General features: G+C 40.3%; 1 protein-coding gene across 1 annotated transcript; it reads right to left on the bottom strand.

The window, feature by feature from the left end:
- Nucleotides 1-10,702: 10,702 nt before the first annotated feature.
- GGS23DRAFT_310289 (uncharacterized protein) lies at nucleotides 10,703-11,819 on the bottom strand. The gene has a single exon (XM_051512788.1). It carries the CDS (start codon nucleotides 11,485-11,487, stop codon nucleotides 10,885-10,887), a length of 603 nt encoding a protein of 200 aa, XP_051368388.1. The 5' UTR covers nucleotides 11,488-11,819; the 3' UTR covers nucleotides 10,703-10,884.
- Nucleotides 11,820-13,472: the final 1,653 nt, after the last annotated feature.

Here is a 13,472-nt window from a genome sequence, read left to right on the forward strand (position 1 = left end):
GCCGAAAGTTCTAACCGAAAACCCGCGCTACCTCTTTATCGAAAAATATAAGTAATTACTTAAGTAAAGTCGCTCTTAAGAATCTTAAGCTACTATCGCCGGTAAAAGCTACCGAGCTTTTTATCATTAGATTATATCCTCGGTTTTTATTAATTATTTCGAGCTCGTCGGTATATAACTTAAAGCTTAAGGACTTAAGCCGAACGTTTAAAATACCGTAAGACTATTTCGCGATTACTTCGCTCCTACCTTTATTACTACGTAAACGCTCGTTCGTTAGGAGTACCGCGAGGTCTTATAGAAGATAAAGGCGGGTACTTTCTACGGAGAATAATTCTTTATTACTTAGAATAACGCTTACTACCGAGCTCTCGCTTACGATATTAACGAAATCCGAGGCGTACTCGGAGCGAAGGACTTCCTCGAAGCTATTAGAGTTAAGATCGCTATAAATTAGGTTACTCGCGTAATTATTAAACTAATTACGGCGGACCGGCTTAGACGATAGCTACTTTTCCTTATAAAGCTAAGTAAAGTACTCGGAGCTTTTATTTCCGAAGATAAGAAGATAGGTAAATCGGGTCTTTATATCTTAGCTACGTATTAGAGAGTTACTTTAGGATATAAAGCTAAAGCGACTAACGCTAGTAACTTTAATAGCTTTAATAGCTCGACCGATAACGCTAGAGCTAATAAGTACCTATGTAATAAATAATACCGTTAGGTTCCGGAGGTATATATTAACCTTTAATTCGCTATTACCGGTAAGACGTTACGATAAATCTTATATATATCCGACGACGTAAAACTAATTATTAAATAACGGTATAACTTAAGCGACTTTACCTTACTCCGAGCCTTTATTAAGAGCGACGGATAAAAGGTTATCGCTCTTAATTAAGGTAGCTTTTCCGGAATTAACTTACCTCGGAATAAGCGTAATAAGAATAACAAGTAGTCCGGTAATATTAACGTAACGATAATCGACCTACGTATTATCTATATAATCTCTAGCGTAAGGGTATTCTTTATTATGGATTTAGTACGATATTTCCTCTCCGAGAGTACTATTTTCGATAACTACGGAGCTATTTACCTTATTAATAACCGGGATTTACTAATCGAAGATTCCTTCGCTTCCGCTAGAAACGGGTAGATTATCGAAGTTAATATTACGAGCTTTCCTATTACCGGTATTAATATACGCGTTATTAAGAATTACCTTTAGGATAAATCGGGTAAGCTTACGATCGACCTTACGTTTAAAGACGTTATTTTCGTTAAAGATTTTTATATTAATATTATTTCCGAAGTAAAGCTTCTTGTTATTAATGTCTAATACTATGGTTTTAATTATTCTCTTCGCCGGGGATCGATTAAGAACGGGTTTATTATAAGAAAGCTCGAACGTCGTTATAACTTAATGTTCTTTAAATTTAAGTAGTTTTCCGTTTATTCGTAAGTTCTTCCTATAATACCGCTACGTACGCTTATAATAATACCATATAGCGTAGTATCGTTCGTTATTATTTCGACGATTAAGGGAAGAGAAATTAAATAAAGAAAATCGAGAGATTAAATAAAACCGAAAGAAGGTTCCGAGTAATTCTAGTACCTTAGAGCTAGGTACCTAGGCCCGGAGGCGCTTAGAGTATTCGTAAAGCATGCTTAGAATATCGAGATTAACGGTATACCTACGTTTAAGTACGAGTATTATAGGCTTACGATAGGTAAGAAAGTAATCTTACGCCGATTATTATTATATCGCTTATTACGCCCTTTTTAGCGTATATATTAGGATTTATTTAACTTTCCGGAAGGATACGACGGCTTTAAATAAATACTCGTTATTAGAGATAAATATAGCGGAATATTCTAGGTAGAAACCCTTAAGAATAAATAAGGTTACTTAGTTACGAAGACCATTCGATTCTTTAAAAGATAGGTACGACGATAGTTCCGTCTTTCGATTTATAAGTTCCGATACGATAACGAACGAGTAATAATCGGGATTAAAGGCCTAACCGGATATAAAATCTAGGCTCGGGAAGAAGGCATTAATCTCGAGCTATTACCGGCGAATATTAAAAAGCTAACTAATAGGGGTAAGAGAACTAGATAGTTTATTATCGTTAAATCGATTAAAATAAGGATAGGAGTAAGGCTCTTAAAAAAGCTATAGCCTAAATACGTAAAGGCTATAGTATACCTAATAAATATAAGCCCGAGTTATATATATAATCTTCGCTCGCTTTATAAATTATTTAATATTTAATTTACCGTTTACTTTAGATAGTATATACCTACGCTTATAAAGGAACTAACGAGCGACCTAAGGCTAGATTAATACGGAATTTATACGTACGGGTATCGCGCGTATCCTTTATTAGGAAAACGCGCTTAAGATTTCGATAGAAAAGGGTTTAAAGTTAAACCGAGAGCTTACGTCGGTTATCTAATTAAATATTATATATTTAACCTATACCGAATATAGGTTCTTAAATTAGGGAGAGTAATGCTAACTAAAGACGTCGTTTTTAATAAAGAAACGTTTTACGATAAATCCGAAGAGTTATAAACCGAAAAGCTCGCTTAAGAAGAGCTAAACCGAATCGACCTTACGGGTAAAGTTACTAATAATATAACGGAAGTTATTATCGAAGTTCTAGATATCTAGGATTCGTAAGCTCCTTTTATTATAGAGTTTATTAGCGAGCTATCTTAACTCGGGAATAACGAGCTTACTCCGAGCGATAGTTTAAATATAACTTAGTTTATTAACCCGAACTCGGGGGTAAGTAAACCTAAACCGGAGAAAGTTCCGGAAAAAGGAGAATCCGTTACTTTAATCTAGAAGAAAGTTAGATTTATAAACGATTAACTATTAAACGATCGACCGTAAACGCCTTTAGACGCTTCGATTTAATCTATAAAGGAATCCTTAGAATTATTCGATTAAGAAAAAGAAATATAAAAGTAACTAGAGGCGGAATCCTAAGCTTTAGAGCTAACGAAGCGGAGGAGTAAGGAGAAATCGGATTAATCTAATAAGCTTTTAAGTCTTAAGCTAATACCAGAGTCTCCTTCGGAACCGTTTAAAGGCTAAAGGGCTCCTATAGGAAGTCCTTTACGATTAAAGCGAGGCATCGTAACGGAGAATCGCGTAAAAATTAATACCGATCGGATAATATATTATCTTAACGGAACGACGATTAATAAAGAGCTTAATACCCCTCGGAATCGAAAGTAATCCGCTTAATCCGAGCTTAGCGAGTTAATAAGCCTATCCTTATTATTTAAAAAAGAGCGGAGGAAATATAACCGTAAAGTATATCCCTTAGCTACGCGTTATAGCCGGAGGAAGCGAGGAAAAAGTCCCGAAAGGAAGGGCTTAAATAAAGGATAGGTTAGTACCGGCGCCTTTATATCGGGTATAGCTTCGAATAGGTTAATTAACCTATCGAGCGACCGTAATTAATACGAATTTACTTCTATATTCTTACTTAATTAATTCGACGGAACATAAGACGATTAATCTTTTATTACGCTACATTTAATTATTATAGCTGCCTTTAAATAAGTATAAGCCGAGCGATTAAGCGTAGTACTTAATAAGATAATAATCTATCGCGATAAACTAATTAAGCTCCTAAAAACGTAAAAAGAGCTTAATAACTATCCCTTAGGAGATCGTTTTAAAGAAAACGCTAGGTCGGAAATAGATACTTTCCTAAGCGCTAGGGTTTAGAAAGTTATTAATCGCGACTAAGCTTAAATTAAACTAATACCGTTAAGGTAGGTTTTCGATTATAAATTCGATAAAGATAATTATCTCGATAAATATAAATCGCGTTTAATTACGCGAGGAAATCTCCTTCCGAAAGGGTTACTCGAATTAACGTATATAATAATACTCGTAATAAAATCTTTCCGAATAATAATAATAATCGCGGCTTATTTTAATCTTAAGGTAGATTAATTCGACATTAAGAACGCTTTTCTTAACGTAGTTCGACCGAAAGACGACCTAATACTAATCGAGTTACTAAACGGATTTAAATAAGAGGGGAAGTACGCGCTCGTTATAAGAGTAATATACGGATTCCGAGACTTACCTTTACTTTGGTTTAGGGAATTCGAAAATACCCTTATCCGTTTAAAACTTTAAAGCTTTCCGGAAGAGCTATATATATTCTATATATTAATAAGGGAAGTATTCGTATTAATATACGTCGACGACTTATTATTTATATACGATAAGAATAACGATTCTATAGCTTAGAAGGTAGCTTAAGGGTTAAAAACTATTTATATAATAAAAGAGTTAGGGCTAGTAAGTTAGTATTTAGGAATTCGGGTAATACGTAATCGCGAAAACCGGACGATAACTTTAGTATACGACGCTTACGTTAAGAAGATCGTAGGTCGCTTTAACTTAGCGAATAATAACTAGTTCCTTATAATATTATTACCGATTATCGAGCTTATGAAATTTATAAGCGTCGCGTCGAAGTAATAAATTAAAAAATATTAAGAAAAAGTAGGATCGTTACTCTATAGCGTAATTATAATCCGCCCGGACGTAGCCTTTACTACGTTATAACTCTCCTACTTCCTTACTAATCCGGGACCTTAATATATAAAAGCCGTTAATTAAGCGATTAAATACCTTTATACTACGCGCTACCTTAGTATTAGATATAAGAATAAAAGTAATAATATATAAGCGCTATTAATTACTAGCGACGCTTCTTTCGTAAACGATCTAGAAATTAGAAAATCGTTATAAGGTTATATTATATCGTTCTTTAGAAGCCCGATAATATAAAAGATAGCTCGCTAAGCTATAGTTTCGACGTCGATAACCGAAGCTAAGCTTCTAGGATTAGAATATATAGCTAAGGAAACGATAGCTCTTAAACGTTTCTTTAGGGATATTACCTTAAATCTAAAAAAGCTATAAATAATCTATAGCGATAATTAATAAACCATTAGATTAATCGTAGAAAATAAGGAAAGAGTTAATATAAGGCTTCGTTATATAAATATATAATACTTATAGTTCCGATAAAAGCGATAAAAGGGTTCCTTCGAGGTACTTTATTTACCTATAGGATAGATACCGGCGGATAAATTAATTAAAGCTCTTCCTCGTTAATTATTCGAATATTTTAAATCGTTATTTAACCTTTAAGATATAAGAAGAGAGATAACGATATTAAAGCTCTTAAATAATACGAAAGTAACGTAGGATTTTAATTTAACTATAAGAAAAACTAACTTAGAATAATATACTTTACTCGAAGAGCGACGTAGGGATATTAATCTAAAAAGAATCTACGCGTAATAAGACTTCTTCCTTTAACGAAAAAACTAACTTATATAATAAAGCTAGTATAATATTCTTAAAGCTCCTAAAAATCTAACGACTTTTAGAGCTATAGGCTTTAATACTTACTTTAAGGTTATATTTATTTTTTAGATTATTTAACTTAGCCGGAGCTAAGGTATTATTAGTTTTATTATTATTAAACCGTATATAATTATTCGAAGTTTAATTTAATAATATCCGGATTAGTAGTAGCGGAAATAAAGCTTTAAACGGAAGTAGTTCTTCGTTTAATATTAACCTATATACTTTAATAGAAACGAACGAACCGGCGAGGAATACGGGTAACGCGTTATCGGTTAACCCTACTACGGACGCGACTACCGCGAATACGAGAACTACGAGGAAAACGGGTCGGAGTTAAGACCTATTTACGTTTAATAAGAAAGCTATCGTCTTAGGCGAAAGTATCCGTAGTCGCTTATCCGTGTAACGATTCGGTAGTAAGCGGTAATATAAGCTAACGCTATTACTTAGGATAATACTAACGAAATAACTCCTTTATTTCTTCGCGGAAAGCGATAGTTTAGAATAATATAATTAAAAGAGTAATTTACGATAAAGGAAGCTCGGAACTTATTACCTTAGAATTAAGGTCGGTTATTTAAGCGGCGATAAGCCGTTAAGTAAGACGTATAACGTAAGGATAATTATAATTAATTAGCTTTCGACGAAACCTTATATAGCTTTAAGGGATACTTATAAAGCTACGTAAAAATAACTACGCGAATAACGTAAATAACGATTAATAAAAGCTAAAGATTAGAAATACTTTCCCGTCGAACGATATTATATAGCGTTATTAATATACCGATAATAAGGAATATCGTTACGCGGGCCGTACTCCTCGGTAATAACGGGAAATAACGAGGTTATATTATTACTAGCTCGGGTAGCTCGATCGCCTCCTCTAAACGTAAGCGATGGTTTGGTAATTTCCTAAGAGCTAAATCGTATTAGAAGCTCTCGAGGAGCGCGAATAATAAGGATAAAGCTTAGCTCGGTTAATTAACGGATAGTAATAAAAGTAACGATAGGAGCCGTTTCGAATTTAAGAGAGCTACCTTTACTAAAAGCTTACTTTTTAAACGCGAATATAAAAAAAGGAACCGAGCTAGGAATAAGAATAGAAACGGCGGTAACGCTAACGCGATAGCGCTCCTTTAAACTCGGTATAGTATCGTTAACGATAAACGAGCGACTATTAGGCTATCCGTAACTTAGAAAAGAAAAGGGGCCGCCGGCTTTCGTTAAGCGAATAAGCGTCGGCGCGACGGCGGTAATAATAATAAGGGAATTATTCTTTCCGCCCCGAGCTTCCGTAAGAATACTTAATATATATAACGACGGTTTAATAAGTACTCGATATTCGCCGATAGTTTCCTTAGGAGTTATTAATACGGCGGCGGCTTAAGCTCTCGAAATAAAAGCGATTATTAGCTCCTATTCGGTTATAATAATAAGCGCTTAACGGGATCCCGGGGTAGCTTAAATAACTACCTTTAAATTACTTCCGGAATCGCCTTTTATAAAGTTATCCGTAATTTCTACGTCCCGAGGTATAAATTCGGAAATATTATTATTATTATTTAATTCTATAGCCCCGTACTTACGAATAACGCGACGGACTTCCTCTCGCTCTAGATCTTTACGTACTTATTCCCGTTTAATATAACGGGTTCGTTATTTACGGGCCTTACCTTTAAAGTTATTATCCTTACGAGTCCGCTTACGAGATACGGCCTTAGGTTTTAATATAACGGAAAGGGCTCTAAAGAGCGAAGGAATACGGCGGGTTATACGACGCTCGAGGAAGCGTAGTTTTATAATATTTTATATTATAACTAAACCTCGGTCGGAAATCTAAAGTAGATAGTTAATTAAAGGTTTATAATTTATAATAACTATAATATAAGAATTAATTTATATATCGGTAAATAAATTACTTTTCCTTATCGCGGTATATAAAGAGATTATTAATACCGGTACTAAAAGGGAAACTACCTATAATAATTACCGAGATATATATATTAACCGCGATATCGCGGGTAAAGTTATTTAAGCGAACGATAATAACGTCGAGGAATATATTACGTCGCTCTTTAGCGGCGCTAGAAATAATAACTAAAGTAATTTTAACGGCCGCGGGAATATTTAAAATAACGGTAGCTTTTTTTACTACGGTAGATTAAGTAACTAGCTTTACGTATTCGGCCGGACCTTAATCGGATATAGCGGGGCTTTAAGTTCGCTTTTCGACGAATATTTAAACGTAGTTACGGAATTAGTTTATTTTATCGCTTAGTATCTTAACCGCGTTATCGATGCTAGTAAGAATTTCGTAGGAGTTAAAACGGTCGGATATTTTATCGAACTATTAGCTTTTAATTATTTATATCCGTATTAATATTATTAAAGCGTAAGCTTATCTTATTCCTCGCGCCTATTATATTAATATATAGCTTACGTTAATATATTATCATAAGCTCGCTACGATAGCGAGCGATAGTAAGGAAGTACCGTAATTAAAAAATAACTTACTTAAATAAAATACGCGCGGATAAAGTAATATATGGATTATATACGTAACCGAAAGCGATAAGGAATTAAAAAGAAGCGTATCGGATTAGCTCTAGGTATGCCTTTATAGAAGAAAAGAGAAGAGGGAGAGAGCTACTACGAAAAAGTAAGAGATTTTTCTCTTATAGTATAGGAGCTTAAGTATAGGGAAAAGCGTTACCGGGTATTAACCTAATAAAGCTACGAGAGGGTTCGCGTACGATAATAATAATATAAAGCGAAGTAATAAAAGCCCGCGCGAACGTATAATAAATACGGTAGATATATTTAATTAAGAGTTACGATATATTTCTTTTGTTAGGATATTAAGAAGAGTTAATATAATAACTAATTAAAAGGATACTTTAAGTTATTAGGAGTATTAAATGGAGGCGTAAGTAATTAAAGCGACGAATATATTACCCCGGAAAGCTAATAAGGCGAGTAAGGCTCGAGTTAACCTAGGACTTTAATTAAAAGGATAGCTAAGCTAACTATCGCGAGCCTTTCGGCTAAGTTATTATTATTATTTAGCTAAGCTTGCTATCGCGAGCCTAGCTAGGGGGTATATTATATAAAGAGCTACTTATATATAGCTCCCTATTCCTTCTCGAGTTACTCGCTTACCTAATATAGCTCCTAGCTCGCTTATATAATATAGCTCGTAGCTCCTTATCGTTTATATATAGGTAGCTCGCATCTCCTTTATTAATCTCCTTCCTTCTTAGATAGTTAGTTAATTTACCTTCTTCTTCCTACCTTCCGTTACTCCTAAGAAGCAACCTTAGTACCTACGTAGCTCTCCTAATCTACGTATCACTTATTAAATAGCTTCTTCGAAGTATTTAAATTATAATGAAATGCTTAAGCTAGGTAATAAGTATATTTCCGTAATAACCTAAGTAAGTACTTATTTTCCGAAAGGATAAAAAGGCGAGTACATAGCGAAAGGCGGTCGCCTATATAACTAGGAGTAGGGTAAAATGAAATAGTTACCGCTTAGAAGGTACCCTCGTACTAGTATAAGTACCCTCGTACCTTGTACCCTAGTACCTATCGCGTACCTTCCTATCGTTCTCTTATATTATTATACGGCTTTAGTTTATTTTAAGTTATATAACGAGTTAATTAACTTGATAATCTTTAATTTATTATAATTATAAATTTATTTTACTTTTTTATAGGCCTTAAAATATTCTTTTAATATAAGAAATTACTTTATAAAGATCCTTTCATTTAATTTCCTATTAAAATAAACGATAATAAAGTTAATTTAAAAGATATATTATTAATAAATAACAGTTAACGTTATTAGTATTCTTTATGATATTACTCTCGCTGTTATTACTTTAATTTCATTATAATTAATGCTTTTTTTTATATAAATCCTTAAACGTAAATCTGTACTTTTAATTTATCGAAATCTCCGTTAAATAGGAACTTCTTTTTTAATATTTATTTAGCGTCGATAAAATAGCCGGCCTCTGAGACACGGAGCGGAGGGATCGATACAACCGTCGACGGGACTGACACTGGCACCCGAGCGATCAACACCAACGGGCTAAGTTCTCCGGCCGGCCCAGTGCGAAGTATCTACGGAGGGGAGAGGAGAGAGATGGAGTATGACGAAGGGCGGGAGAGGAGCGTCGGATGGAGGATATATTGCCCAGGGGGTAGGTAGGTAAGCTTCTCTCGCCAGGCTAGGCTCGCGCAGGTCGCGTGTCCAACGGACGGCGGAGAGGCTCGGGTCGGCTCGAGACGGGAACCAAGCCAGTCGGTCGGTATGGCGGCAGATCGCAGGTATCGAGAGAGAGAGAGAGGGAAGAAGCCGTGGGGAGTGGGAGAGTTGGCGGGTGGTACGACGGGTTGGGCTGGGACGACAGGGCCCTGTGTATAATGCAGGCGGGACAAGTTGTCGAAGGCGGGAAGGGAATGACACTGAATCTGGGCCGGCGAGGAGTCTGGGACGGGATGAGGGGGTTTTCGGGCCTGTTGTTCAGCGTTCTCGGAGAGATGACGGTGAGAGGAGGCAGGCTGGGGAGAAATTTGCGAGGGCGGGCATCAGCAGTCACGAGAGAGTCGTCGCTTGAGATGATGCAAAAAAACGGACGTGGTCATGGACACGAGTTGCCGGGGGGGGGGGGGGGGGGGTGGAGACGGTTTTTACATTACCATCTCATTTCACGCTGTCTGGAAAGTTGCCGTACACCTACGTACTTTCAGGTACACACCTTGGGTAGCTACGTAGCAGTACCCAACCTTACCTAGAGTCACCCACCTGAAGCTAGGTACTGCAGGTGCCTGTTACAGGTAGGTACGGGTTCTGTACGTACAGGTGGCTAGCGCGTTACCGACCCGCGTGTCCTCGCAGCAGTACCAGACCACGCCTCCGTTACCCACTCGTACGTGAGCCATCACGGGCTACGCCATCCTCTTTTTTTATTATTCTCTTCTTCTCTATTACCGCAGCGAGAGAGAGAGAGAGGAGAGAGAGGGGTAAAAAAGAGAGAGAGAGAGGCAGAGAAGAGACAGAGACAGAGAAAGCCAAGACATACCGTATGTGCGTGTACATGGGAGGTGGGACATTATGTCAGAAAGTGGGTGCATCGTCGGTACTTGGACGTGATGTCCGCCGCGCTGTTCCCCCCTGAGGAGATTACCGTAGGCCACGTGACCTGAAATGCTGCAGAAATATCTACCTACGTAAAAACAAGCATATCGCGGATGGCTTCCCCCGCCTCTTCATCCTCTTCCTCTTCCTCCCAACGCGAGTCTTGCGAAATCACCATCAGATATTAATCATTGTCGTCTTCATTACCTACAGTCTTCACACGGTGCCTATACCTGCCACGTAGTAGTAGTAGTAGTAGTAGTAGTAGTAGTAGTAGTAGTAGTAGTAGTAGTAGTAGTAGTAGTAGTAGTAGTAGTGGTACCTGCTACGTACTCTTGGTATACCTACCTACAGCTAATCCTCCCTTCTCCACGGCTGACTCGCGGTGCTCGCCTGCTGGCATGACTGGTGCGACTCTCTCTGTCTTTCGCCTTCGCATCTCGCCGATGAGGCTCTGGTGGCGATAGCAGCGGACCTCGGGATTCGCGGGTGCTTGCCTGGCAGCGAAGCGAGGGGACGGCTCTGGTTCCGTCGGGTTTCCGCTACTCGGCCATGGTTCCGGCGTCCGTCGATTCGCGAGTCGGTCCTGCGCGCCTCCTTGTTCTGGTAGGTTCTCGCCGCGGAAGAGCATGCGGTGGCGACGCTGTCCGGCAGTAGTATTCCCTACGCAGAGAGCGAGGCAAGGCTGGTGTGGCAACTCGTAAGTGCGATGTGGGTTAGGTAGGCAGGCGACGGGAATCGGGCAGTAAGTAGAATTCTGTTGCTCTCTCTCTCTCTCTCTCTTCCCCCCTTGGTGGCATCGGAGGTGTTGGGCGGCGTTTTTTAGATGCGCCAGCCCTCTAAGGCTGGCATTGCGGCGTTGGCGACCCGGTAGGTCGGCGGGATGTCGACGAATAAGGCTTATTATGTAGGTACCTGTGGCATGCATGTTGTGCGTGGGGTCGGGCCATAAATAGACGAGCAGGTTTAGTCTGCTGCCAGATCCATCCTCCCCATCTCGAAGCTTGTCCCAGCTGGGCTCTCTTGCGCGCCTCTTGTTCCGTCCCTGACCTCTCTCCCTTCTGGCCTGCTTTACGTAGGCGCCTAGGTGAGCGTCCAACTAGCGGGATTGCCATACCTAGGGACCACCATATCGCCCCGGCGTCATTTCCGACGATGCCTCCCCCCTCTGTATGAGTACTGTATCCTATACGCTGTCAAGAGCATCTATCGGATTCTGAGGGTTGTTTCATCCGGATCTAATTTCGCAGCATAGCCAATCAAGCTTTGCGGGTATCGAAACGACTGTTCTCCGACACGAAATCCTCCCTGCTGGCCGGGGACTTGCGTAGGTTACTACCTAGTATGGGTCAGGCCGGCCAACCCAAGCTCTACTAGCTCAGCCGTGTATGTGCCCACGTAGGCCACACGGGGATGGATGGATATCAGCTGCCCCAAGCGGTCTACCGTGGAGATCCTTAATTGTTCCTGATCCGGGCTGGGGACGCCGAGGCGACGACGACGGTGTTTCTGAGCGGTGGGGGCTTTGTCGGGTAAATTAACCCACGCGTGTCGAAGTGGGCGGCACACTTGAAGTTAGGTACCTGGTAGGTTACCTGTAGACAAAGCCCGCGATGCCGATTTGTCTACGGCTTGACCTGTTCAGCTGCCATCGTAAGTACCTAAGGTACCTTGGGTAAGTTACATGTCTCCTTTCCAGCTGGGCAGTTATTCCAGTTATTCCCATACCTAAAGATGCCTAAGGTACAGGTAAGTACCTAAGGTACCTGAAGTTATCTGGTAGGCGGGCTAATGGCGAGCAGATACCCAAAAGTTGGACAAATACCAGGTACCTCCTCCGGGCGGTACCCAAAACATGGGTAGGGATTGATCGCCCGAGACAACGCATTGCTGATCCCTTCTACCTTCCCCATACTCCGGGGATGGGTATACCTGCCGTTGCATGTACCTAATGTACACACCTATGTACGTACCACGTGTGGGCATGTATACAAGCATGCTGACCCGGGTAGGGAGATACACGTCAGGAACCGAGCGCGTATCTGTAGGTACCTTGGATAGGTACCTCACATACGTGCCTCATCTAAGAATCTCTCTTACCTGTTCGGAAGCAGGCACGCTAAGTCGGATGTTTAAGCCAATACATACCTACCTACCTAGGTACCTCTATATTCGGACCTGAGATTAGATACAATACCTACAGGTCGGGCATATTAACGGGCAGTACTTTCACATACCTACGTGTACAGGTAGGAGGTGGTATGCGAGAGGTAACAGGCAGGGCTGGAAGTGTACCCTTAGGTACCTAGTGATAGATGCCTACATGCCTACATTTGGGTGTAAATGTATAGGTACCTACCTACCTCATACTATGCGTATTTGTATTGGTATGCGTATTGGTATGTAGGTGTACTACCTACGTATGTACAGCCGCCGACGGACCGCATAACCTGCCTCTCGTGCCGTCGATTTGCATCAATGCGCGCGGCTTTTCTCCCCTCGCCTCTCCTCGCGGAGGAATCCCGCCCGCCTACAGCATTTTGCCGGTTGGCGTCCTCCTCCTCCTCCTCCTCCTCCTCCTCGTCGCCCACGACGGCTATGGCGAGGGTGGCTTGTCCTTAGGATCCGACCCCGTTGGCTCTGCCGTCTGCTGCCGCCGCTACGTGCGAGCTGGTTGGCCGGGGCTGGAGGTAGCAGGGCGCTGCAACGGCCAGTCCTCTGGGACAAAGGCCGACTACCCCGTGATCCTAGAGGATCATTTGAATTGCTCGGGTTATTCATAGCAGCATGGCGACAGCAGCAGCAGCAGCAGCAGCAACACCGGCAGCACAGCACCAACAACAACCCGACCGGCTCGCCCGGCACCGGTAGGCTATACACACCTAACATACACCTGTATCCTCCACCCAACGG

Source organism: Durotheca rogersii, assembly GCF_024521655.1.
Source record: "Durotheca rogersii strain YMJ 92031201 chromosome Unknown GGS23scaffold_30, whole genome shotgun sequence".
Classification (NCBI taxonomy): Eukaryota; Fungi; Ascomycota; class Sordariomycetes; order Xylariales; family Xylariaceae; genus Durotheca; species Durotheca rogersii.

Coding starts and splice junctions, on each gene's coding strand:
- GGS23DRAFT_310289 (XM_051512788.1), bottom strand. CDS start 11,487: ATGCATGCCACAGGTACCTACATAATAAGCCTTATTCGTCGACATCCC.